At 35.7% G+C, this 12,199-nt stretch overlaps 1 protein-coding gene across 8 annotated transcripts in view; it reads right to left on the bottom strand.

The window, feature by feature from the left end:
• LOC136035485 (cytoplasmic dynein 1 intermediate chain-like) overlaps window positions 1-12,199 on the bottom strand; it is a 73,303-nt gene that overhangs the window by 15,802 nt on the left and 45,302 nt on the right. For all 8 annotated transcript variants that reach the window (XM_065717304.1, XM_065717307.1, XM_065717310.1 and 5 more), the window contains 3 exons: window positions 8,899-8,984; window positions 2,792-3,078; window positions 1,102-1,346 (listed from right to left, as the gene is read on the bottom strand). In XM_065717304.1, the coding sequence (XP_065573376.1) occupies window positions 1,102-1,346; window positions 2,792-3,078; window positions 8,899-8,984 (618 nt within the window). The remainder of the gene's footprint in view (window positions 1-1,101; window positions 1,347-2,791; window positions 3,079-8,898; window positions 8,985-12,199) is intronic.

Raw genomic sequence — 12,199 nt, 5'->3', positions numbered from 1 at the left:
ACTAAGGGACAAAAATTATCTTACTATTATTCCTGCAAATTCAAGGATTATCTAATTAATTTGATTTTGTTTACTTCCGGTATACTTTTCCCAAAAAGTCAGGAAAAAAAGTCATAAGAAGAAATTTATGAAAAAAAAGGAAAAAAGTCAGATTTATGAAAAAAATTTATGGGAGGGATTTCAGCTCGATCTGCAGGCCACTTGCGAGATCACAGATGCGTGTTTATTTTTTTCCCCAGAACTTATCGCATCAAGTCGATGGTCCTACAATATCGAGAGAGGACTTATTGCAACTAAATTCAAAGTTATAGAGCTCTTTTAAAAGTACCAAAGGGATTAAGCCACGGAAAATTTCGTGGCACATAACTACAATTTTGCTCGCGAGTTATATGCGGTCGGCCTACAGCTGGGGAGGAAAAAGAAGTCATAAGAAGAGATTTATGAAAAAAACTTTATGGGAGGGATTTAAGCTCTCTATTGAATGGAGGCACAGCCGGTAAAGCAATGAATTTCAGTTGGAGTAGTCTCTATCCAGGGGTTCCCAAACTACGATCCGCAGGCCATTTGCGGTCAACTGGAGCATGGTATAAGACCTGGAGACAAAAATCTGTTGCAAAAATCTTAAGCCGATCTGATGTTCCTAGTCGGACTATATTTCTCGCCGTGCTTCTATACTTCCTCCGTAATCACATTTCCACTCAATCAGAATTAAAAAATTTGATTAGCTAGGGTTCAATTTTATACAGAAAATTTTGTGACTGTTATAATATAGAATTTAATCAATGTAGACATGAAACTAATAAAACATTAAATTAATTAAACAATTAAATAAATTGAATCATAATGAATTAATACTGAAAATTCAAGATGAAAGTCATGTGTTCAATGAAGAATTGAGTATTTAAAAAGTGATTTAATAACGTTGAAGACAATTTACATTTATTGTTAAGTGTAAGCAAAGTAGGCTATAGTGAGTATATGATGTTCCATTAGCAATCAAGCCTACAATATTGCCCTCCGAGTAAAAAGTTCGCCCATGCCCAATCTAGACTCGTCAAACCTTCCTTGAGTAAACTACTGATAATAATATTAGTAACTTGCCTGCAAGCACTATAGACAGAGCCATCTTCAGATCCTACAATGAACGTATTGACGTCAACTTGTGGCTGCGGGAATGTCATGCAAGTGGCAGCGACAGACTTGCCCTGCCTGTGATGCAGCTCTAACGTTTCTTGTGGAGATGCTAGCATATCAAGACTCCAGGAACAGAGCTTACCGTCTGTTGAAATAGATACTAAGCTGTGTGCATTTGAAGTACCGACAACACTCACACAATACACAGGATGCTAAAAAAGTGGAAATTAAAATAAAACGATAAAGTAAAGAAATTGCTAAAAAAAATAATAAAATCGACGTTTGACACTGAAATTTAAAAATCCATGCACCAATTTAAGAACAGTTCAGTTTTGATGACCGTTATGATAAATTGATATATTTCCAGATTTTCATCACCGGTTAAAAACTAGTGCTGAAAATTTAGATAAGTAAGCATGAATGATGTTGTTTATTCAATTTTGCATGTCCGTTTATCAATAAAAACCGATTCATAAAAAACATTGCAGACTATTTTGGGCTACAAGTATGAATTTAAATCAACCTTTTATCAATATTTTAAAAAGAAGTGAATATGTTTAGAAAAGTTATACACCCCCCCTAGGAAAAAATACATGAAAGCGGTTACTTTCATATATACTATTTAGAATATATTAACTAAAGTAATTCGAAAGTGTCTCTTGTTTGGTGTCTTTGAAAAATTTTATTACAAATTTTTTTGCTTTTATTTAATTTTCGTTTTATTCCCTTGGAGAAGGTTATCCAAGAAAAGTTTTATATACAAACAACGTGTGTAAGACATCCATAGAGTCCCTCCTATTAGATAGAAAACTAACAGGATAGAAAAATAGCACGAGAATAAAGACTAATAACAAAGAATAGAAAATAGTGAAAAACTAAGAGTTTAATAGCAACTTAAGAGTAGAAACATTAAGAGAAAAATTAAGAGTTAAAAAAACTAACGAAGGAAATAAATCGACACGACACAACCAATATGTTCTGGTTTTTGGCACTGGACAATTCGGTGCTGGAAAAGCACGTAAAGGCACACCATCTTTTCGGTACTTGCATGTTGTAGCATCAATTTTTCAGGCACGTTTTCCAGGTTTTGGACTAATTATTTTAACTATGAATTTTACCTCCTCCTTCACTGACATTGTTTTGTTTCCTTGAAACAGTCACTTTCTAGTTTTATTAATAAAAAAGCAGGTACCGTAAAGACAAAGAATGCGTGTTGTAGCAGCCATACTCGTTGCAGTATCAATAAAACGAGCAGTTTTTCTCTTTTTTTTTTTTTTTTTTTTTTTTTTTTTTTTTTTTTTTTTACTATTAATGTTTACTATAATCAATGTTTTCCTTGTAAATATCTCTACTCTTATTAGTGAATAAAAAATGTACTGTAGGGACAGGAAATATATGCACTATACATAATAGCTATATCAACTAGTTACAATCTCACGAAAGCAAGCAATTATTTCAATTTTGGAACCTTTTTTGGTTATTAGTTATTCTAATATAATTTTTTTGGTTATTAGTTTTTCAAGAAAGAAAAAGAATTATTCTTTCGTGTCTTTTTCACTATCTATGTTTTTTTTTCTGGTCAAATCTTGACAACCACTTTTCTATTCTTAAGAATCAAGAAGAAATAACAGTGGAAAAAAAGAGAAGAAAAACTTACAGTATGAGTCGTGGCCGTTAAGGGGCTACGTTGAACCGGTGTTTTCTTTTGCGATCTGTTATCCCAGAGAACTAGCTGACCTGAATAAGTACCACCAAGCACCAAGTTAGGGTGAAATTTGGCAAAAGTGGCGGCGGTGACAGGCGACTGGCAGTGAAAAGTGTATTCGGGTGAAGTTTTCTTGAAGCGAGTGTTCCAAATGAGACAAGCACCGTCGGGATCATGAGGCGCATCCTCACGACTGTGGTAGGCAGCCAAAAGTAGTTCAGGATGTTGTGGTGACCAGTCTAAGAAAGAAAAGATGAAAAGATAAATAGACATAGCTATCAGAAGTTCATATTAATGCTTTACATGCTCAGGACTACCTCCTAAAACAGCAGGAAATCCAAACATAAACGACACAGCAACATAGCAAAATCTTTACATCACTCACATACCCAATAACTTTTGAAACCGTCATCGAAGACTGAACTTATTAGCAAAACATCATCAAAAAATTGTCACGGATAAAAACAGGAGCAACAGTAAGGAAAAAAACTGAGAATTTATCTAAAACAGTGAAATTTGTTCTGAAAACATATTTCGGCTCTATACACAAGAGTCGTCCACAGCAAACTAGATATATAAATTAGATAAACTTTATTACATATAATGTCGACAATATTTATATGGTTTAATATAAATTAAACAGTAAAATGAGATCTTTAAAATGAAATTGGAAAGTTAAAACAGTCTCGAATGGTTTGTTTTGTATTATGGAAAGGCAGTGTGGTCTTCGTCATTTTTTAAAGATCATGGACGAGCTTTTTTTTTCCCATGGATGATCGCATCGAACCAAGAGAGCCTAAAAGGTTGGAAGAGGGCTCATTCGAAGAAGCATTAAAAATTTAAGCGACCGAACAGCATGTAGGGCAACTAGCCCCCTTCCCCTGCCCTTATTTCCCCCAAAAACATCCAAATCGAATGGACACAGCCATTTGATTTATCATAACTGAGAGGTACTGCAAATACGCCTCTGGGGATAACAAGACCCCCAAAGTCCTTAGAAAAAAGCTATAAGTTTTGCAATTTGTCCATTATTTACAGATAGTATTTGTTATCAGAAAACACATAGCCATTTGTCAAGGAGGTGTTTCTTTCGAGGGGGGATTTCCTGAGGGAGAATTTTCATTGGGCAATAGATTTTTGCGAAGAATTTCCCCAAATTCATCTACATAATTATTTTTACTTTTCTTTCTTCCTTTTTGGATACACAATTTTACATATGGAGAGAATGTGGCGATACAATTGTCCGGGGGACATGTTCAGTAACTACCAAATAGTCTGGCAAGATTTTTCTGTGGTAAAATGTGCGTAATGTCAACAAGGGTACTGAAAAGTAGCACCTTCCTATTCTTATTGCACAAAATAGTGTCAAATGTTTATTTTAATGCTTAATTTAACTGATGTGATTTGCGTCATAATACAGTTATGTATTATTAACGAGGGGTGGTTTGTCTTTTTGTAGGGGAGGAGAGAATCCGAAAAGGAGTACGTTTCAATTGCCTAATTTTCTAAGACTCATTGAGCCTTTAGATGAAAATTAAATGAGTTTCTGGGACTTGTTGTCTAACCCTTATTGGTTCCAAAGTACGATTTTGGTCTACACGCTGAGGCGGGGAGAGGGGAGAAGTAGTCTCCTAGTCTCCTAGTGTTCTAGCAGTGATCAAGTTGATTCAGGTTATTTTTGATTGAATTGTATACATTGAGGTATAATTTCACATTAGCCATTACGAAGGAGTGTCAGTGGGTCGTTGCAGAGTAGGGTGGGGGAGGAGTACAATATCATACCGGGGGAGATGGATTCCTGGCATGATGTTGTTAACGGTCGGAAATTAAGACATAAAAAAAAAAGTTTTTCAACTGAAAGTGCTGAAAAACATTGAAAAAAAATATTCCATATATAAAGAGAGCTACCACTTCCCCAATCTCTTGATCATTAAACTAAAGTCTCTATTGTTTTGAAAAAGCTTCTTATTCCAATTGAAATTTTGGATGTAAACTCTGTGTAGCAGCTTTTTGGCTGTGTAGCAGCATTTGGATGTAAACTCTCTGTTAATTTTGGGACCTAAAAGCATCTAAATTCAGGATATCAGCTTGGGACTCGTGTCATTAGTAACCAAAACCCGAAAAAAAGGAATTTTAATATCAATTAATATGTAAAAAGTTTTATTAACGGTGATTCTAAATATACAAATTTTATGAAGTTTAATGTTATTCATTAAAAGTTACGAGCCTGAAAAAAGTGTCCTGATTTTCAAAAAATCCTGAAAAATCACGATTTTTCTCCAAAGAGAACCAAGTTATCAGTCGAAAATTCAAAGAGTACCAATCATTTTAAAAGTATAAAAAATCTATATATCAAGCTCCCAGCTGCAGAGGAAGCAATGTCGCATGGCGGTGTGTTCGTAAGTAAAAATTCATGTAGTCCAAACATGACAAATTGTTAATATGAAAATTTATCTTAATGTTAGATTTAACTCAGTTGATTCAAATGATTTTTCATGAAATTCTGTTTGGTTATGCATAATTGCGAATCAGGTACTATAAAGAAAGAGCGATGGGTCCCTATGTACGCTGGAGAGGGGAATGTACCAGATGTTTAAAAGAGCACATTTCAATGCCAAAATTGTATGATTCTCTTTGAGCCTTCAGATAGATATGGGAAGGGTCTAGCAGGGATAGGAGTTAATCTATTATCTCCCTTCGTTTATACTAAGCCTTGATAAGGGTGCTGCAGCAAGATGCCTCCCTTTTTATTGCACAAAACATTTTTTATATTTATTTTAAAGTTTCTTTTAACTAAACTGATTTTTCTCATATTTCTTAAAAATTATATGAAGTGATGTGTAAGTACACATCAGCTATATGAAGGAGTGGCGAGGGATAGGTGCCTCAAAGAGTGCAGTTTAATGCCGAAATATTTTAGCTCTCCTTGAACTTTCACGTAAATATAGAATGAGTTTTGGGGAAGGAAGAGAGGTAGGAATCGATATCTCGATCCCTCCTGATTCACAAAAAAGATAGAAGCTTCATGTTGTTTCTGATGCATTAGAGAAAAGTGGGTTTGGTTCTTGTGATGATTTTCTAGAAGAATACATGACAGCGATAGATCCATTAGCAGTTGCTCTGGGTATCCTTCAGGAGGAAGAAAAGTTCTACTTTGGTGCAATTTACCTTGCAATTTGACCTTTCGAAAAAGAAGCTTTAAAAGCTGAAAGATTTAGTGGAATTTTGCTAGCCACTAGTATGTACCCTACTTGTAAGTTTGGAGGAAAGATTTTCTACAATCCGGGACGAGATGTTTTCATACCAAAGATTATGTAGTTGCCCCTTCAAGTCATCACTATTTATAACTTAAGTGGTTCCCTAGCGAGAATAGTGATGTAACTGTTGAATTCTTAGTAGAAGAAGCAAGAAAATCCCAAAAGCTGTTGAAGATCCCAAAGCTGTTAACAGGGCTGACAGAACTGAAAAAGCTAGCTACTTTTCTGATTTCCGAAAAGTTTCAGAAATCAGAAGCTTTTCTGAGCTACTTATTCTGATGGACACTTTCACAATGGTGACAAAGAAACTACTGTAAACAATTCAGAAAATCGTGAATTCGATGAAAATGATGTGAAGCTGGAGCTTCTTTCATATGTGGCTGATAGGCGAAAAGAACTAACCATGCTAAAAGACTACCTAAGAGTACTGAAAGTCTTCAGAGAATTTAGCCGCACAATTCCTTCGTCTGCACCCGCGGAGCGACTGTTTTCGGCTGGTGGAACAACTTTTATCCCAAAACGGAAAATGCTTGGAGAAACTATGTTTGAAAAAAACTGCTCCTGAAGGGAGAAAGCAAGAGCTCCAATTGAATTTCAGCATTAAGTGATACACATTTGATATTGTTTTGACTATCTAGCATTCTGACATTTTATATGGATCGTGTTTCTATTATCTAAGAATTCCTGCATTAGGTAATTGAAGTAGAAAGTGATGGCTTCAGCCACGTAGAAGACCAGGTCAAGCAGAATTTCCATCCACTTGAACAATAATGCCCCTCTCCTTCCACCCAAATTCCTCCAGCAGAGTTATTATTAAGAAATTATTCAACAAAACTACAGCTGATCGAAAATGTTTACCAAATAATCAAATCTTGTCCAAAATTTTATTTACAATCCAATATTTGAATCCTCAAGCAGAAAACTGACAAAGCAGGAAACTACCGACCACTTTACAATTACTGATACGTACACTTTAACAGCAATAAAAAGCGTGTTTATTAGGCTGGTAGCCAACATCGTAATTTGGTTAAGCCTGGGCGTGATTTCAAAAAGAATCAATTAACTAAAAAAAGTTTTTTTTCAAATGGAAGTAAGGAGTAACATTAGAACTTAAAACAGATGATATTCCGTACATGAGTGGCTACCCCCTCCTCAGAACTTCACTCTTTATGCTAAAGTTGGACTTTTTGTCACAATTCTTTACAAACTGACAGCTGAAACACAAGGACCGTTGAACTGGAACAAGAGCATTTTTGAAACACTTAATCGGTAACAACTCATTAGACAGCAAATGATTTAAAAGCAGGATAAATCTTCAAAAAAGCACAGAAGCTTACGATTTCCATTTGAATGAGCCCTCTACAAAGTTTATTCGATTATTCTTCCTATAAAAGCTTTATATCTCAACAATAGGCAACTTGTTTAGCTTACAATCTTCGCACCAGGGGACTAGGGAGTTTTTAAACCCGGAGGCAAGGTATATGACCTTTGGACTATTTTGAACAAAATAGTTATCTTAAAATTCTGATTGGATACGTTTAAGAAAAAAGCGACGTGGAAATTTGGCTTGTTACCCTCCAATCACTTTGAACTCTCGAAAGAGGCACTAGAACTTTTAATTTGCAATCGAACGAGCCCCTCCAAAGTTTTATGCCACCACTCCTTCCATACCAAGTGCCTCTGCGAAAAAATGAATAAAAAATATTAATACTCTGAACCTCTATGGCTCTTTTGTGGCAACACTATAGCATTGCTTCTGACTTAAACATGTGAGTATAACTTTCAATTTCCCTCCTAATGAACATCCGGAATTATCCAGGGATAATATGGGGGAGGGAGTCTCCTAAACCCCGAAGAATTTTATCAGAATATGAGGATGTATTCAATCAACATCATCAGCGAAAGAACAAAAAGAAGAAAAACTAAAAAAAAAAGATCCCTTACTTTATAGAAGCTTAACTCACAGACAAAGATAAGCTTTTAGGATTATAAAAGAAAGCATATTCTCCATCTAAAACTAACAAATGTTGTCTAGTTGCTCATTTCAGCTGTGGCAGCTCCTACCTGCTTGAGAAGGGGGAGGTTGGAATCTAGCCCCAGAGTTTGCACATTCCATAAAGATTGTAGGCTAAAAACTGAACATATTCAAGTGTTGGCCTAACTACTTAAGTATCCTCAAATTCCTTTTCTTAATAAAAACATGTGGATAAAATTCCGTTTTTTTTCATGCAAAAGCGACTAAAGGTGGCATTTGAATTGCGTACATATATCCAGCCCTTAGAGGAGGAGAGGGGCTTAGTCATGATACCTATATTACAGAATAATTTAAGATTTCATAAACATATTCATAGCAAATTGTCCTATCTTATCAAATTGACATAGTCTTATCTCTGGGTAAACTTGAAAAAATTACTCTTCTCTTTCCCTGGGATAGGTCTTGAATTACGTTATCAAGACCTATGATAATAATTTAAGCAACTCATTTATTATAAACACAATGAGTAGATCCGAACCACAGCATTTTTGTAAAGAATAACTCTGCCCCACCACTAAGTCTTACTCCTAAGCTTAACCTCAAACAACTTTCTTTGCAGTTTTCCGTACATTTGGCTTACATTTTTCTGTAGATTTGAAAACTGAATCATTCCACGTCTTAGGAAAAGAGTGTTTTCAGTCTTGCGAAAAAAAAAGAAACCAGTGAATATGCCAAAAAAAATAAGCAACCAACACAAACTGTCAATAAAGTTAAACGTTGATTAAAAGAGATTGCAATACTGGTTTAACTGAACTAAAATTACGTACCAAGGCAAGTAACACAGCGATTCTTCGACCATTTTTCGTCACAAAAATATCTATTCAAAGATAGCTTATAGCCAGATTTATCGTCTCTGAAAAGAAAAGAGTTTAAAAGAAAAGATTCCCATTCCTTTCCCACTCTGAAGTCTGGTTAGAAACATATGTGAACACTACTAAATTAGATCTATTTATTATTTGTTGAGCAGTGTACTTATGACTAGCAGTGTTATCATATATATCTAATTGGACCTCAAATTTAAAATCCAGGCTTGTATATCCCCAACACATATGCAAGGGAGCAATGAATAATAATCTTTGAAAAGTTATGTTCCCAAGGGTTTTCCCAGTCTGTTTGGTTCAAAACTATAGCAAAGACAGTTTGAGGGCGCCATATCTATTGCATAGTTTATTTTAAAGTTTAGGAGTTAAACACATTTGTATATATTCTTAACAATGGTACTCATTCTTCTTTTAATGATGATTCATCAACATAAGCGATATCTTATTAAGTGCTTTGAATGACTTTTCTCAAAACCAATTTCCACAGAAATTCTCACACACAAAGTCTTTCTAAACAACAAAACTATAATTCTTGATTGATAGAAATGACCCATTTCCGAAATTGAACGGCAGAGATCTTCACCTTCACCGCAATTTGCAAAGCTTAGACTTATATTTCTAATAAATTTAAACAATAGAACCTAAAGACACTTTTAAAAAAAGTTCAAAAATTAAAGCTATTCCTCTTGGTGCTTAACACACTTGTTCTGGCTCTATGACAATTGACTATAAATTTTTAAGTCAATATTATTATTATTATTATTATATATATATATATATATATATATATATATATATATATATATATATATATATATATATATATATATATGCAACAATTTGTAACAAGCTTGGAAATACTCATTTCAACCTAAAATCGAAGAGAAGACCCCCTTGCCCTTATTTTGCTTTTTATACAGCTTCAAATCTAATTTCTGCAAAAAAGAAAAGGAAAAGCAAAAGCTACCGCTTCAGGGGATTCTCTTCAAGATCTTGTGGCTTGAGTTTGTTTTTCAAAAGCAAATATTATTTTTTGTGCTGTATATATTCCACCAGAGTCCAGTTCACTTTCGGAAGAGGATACTTGGACAATTCTTGAGAGGAAAAAATGTGTCTTTTCAAAACTGTATCCTGCCGGTTGTTATTGTTTTCTAGGAGATTTCAACGCTAATATTGGATCGACACGGGAGATGCTCTGGTCTGTTCATGACTGCACGGATGTACCAGTGGGAAGAAACTGGGATGATTTTGATATGGTTCTTCAGCAGAGGGCGAATAGGGATCACCTCCGCAGAAATAATAATTGGGGAAGGAAGTTTTTAGAATTTTGTAATAATGATGAGTTGGTAATTTTGAAGGGAGAATAGGAATGGATTAGGGTAAGGGAGAATTTACTTGTTATATTGGGAGGTCTCAAGTGTGGTTGATTTTATTATGGTGGATTTATCTCTTTGGCCTTCATGTGTTGATTTTGAGATTCGGGCGCTGGCGGGGTCTGATCATATGCCGATTAGAGCCAAGATAGAATTGAATTTAGGGAAAAAAGGTGGAGACAAAAAGAAAAAGGAAGTAGGTTAATGGGTAAGAGTAGGGCAGGAGAAAATAGGGAAGAAGATGAGTCAAAACCCATTTCAGGAGAAAATAATGGAAGAAAATGAGCAAAAAAGTTTGGAGAGAAGCATCATATTAGCGGAAGATGGAGAAGTTGAAGGTTCTTTAGGTCTGTTGAGTCAAGTAGCATATTCAGTAGGGAAGAAGGTTGCAAGTGGGAGAGAGAGGTCTGAGGAGTTTTTTTTTACAACGAGAGTCGAGCAAGGAGAAATATACTGAGCAGTTTGATTATATTAGTAAAAGAGTTTAAAAGGAAGGAAGAGTTTGATAAATATTATGAGAAATAGGAGGAGAGAGTATAAAAGGTTTATAAAGGAGAAAAAGAGGTTTATGATTATGAGATTATGAGAGGAGTAAAAAACAAGAGCCTAAAGCTCATATGGCACTTGTGACGAGGTCGGAAGAGCAAAGAACTCGTATGGCATGAGCTCTAGGAAAGTTCTAAGACTCAATAGATTCGTTTAGAAGGAAAATCAGAGGCTTAATGCCGGCCGGGATTTAAAATAGAGCTCTGAAACACGAGGTCCTTCTAAATATCAAAATTCATTAAGATCCGATCACCCATTCGTAAGTTAAAAATACCTAATTTTTTCTCTCCCTTCAGCCCCCCAGATGGTCGTATCGGGTAAAACGACTGTTATGAAGTCAATTTGTGCAGATCCCTGACACGCCTACCAATTTTCATCGTCCTAGCACGTCCAGAAGCACCAAACTCGTCAAACCACTAGAACCCCCCCGCCTCAACTCCCCCAAAGAGGGGCGGATCCAGTCCGGTTACATCAATCACGTATCTACAACATGTGCTTATTCTTCCGACCAAGTTTCATCCCGACCTCTCCACTCTAAGCGTTTTCCAAAATTTCTGGTTTTCCCCTCCAACTCCCTCCAATGTCACCAGATCTGGTCAGAATTTAAAATAAGAGTTCTGAGACATGAGTTTCTTCTAAACATCAAATTTCATAAAGATCCAGTCACCCGTTCGTAAGTAAAAAAAAAAATCAATTGTTCTAATTTTTCTGAATTAACACCCCCCCCCCAAATCCCCCAAAGAGAGCGGATCCAGTCCAGTTATGTCAATCACGTATCTAGGACTTGTGCTTATTCTTCCCACCAAGTTTCATCCTGATTTCTCCACTCTAAGCGTTTTCCTAAATTTCCCATTTCCCCCTCCAACTCCCCCCAGTATCACCAGACACGGTCGGGATTGATATAAGAGCTCTGAGACACGATTTTCTTCTCAATATCAAATTTCATTAGGATCCGATCACCCATAAGTTAAAAATACTTCATTTGTTTTATTTTTTCCGAATTAATCCCCACCCCCCAACTCCCTCAAAGAGAGCGAATCCGGTCTGGTTATGTCAATCACGTACCTAGGATTTGTTATTATTCTTCCCACCAAGCAAGCCTACCACCCCGATCTCTCCACCCTAAGCGTTTTCGCTTTCGCAACGTAAGCGTTTTCGCAAGATTTTAGGTTTCCTCCTCCAACCCTCTCCAACGTCACCGGATCTGGTCAGGATATGAAATGAGAGCTCTGAGACACAAGGTCTTTGTAAATATCAAATTTCATCAAATTTAATCAAGATCCAATTACCCGTTCGTAAGTTGAAAATACCTCATTTTTCCGAATTAT

The sequence above is a fragment of the Artemia franciscana genome, chromosome 14 (genome assembly GCF_032884065.1).
Source record: "Artemia franciscana chromosome 14, ASM3288406v1, whole genome shotgun sequence".
NCBI lineage: Eukaryota > Metazoa > Arthropoda > Branchiopoda > Anostraca > Artemiidae > Artemia > Artemia franciscana.
Note: the sequence above shows the minus strand (reverse complement) of the source record. Positions and strands in the feature narration are given on the sequence as shown.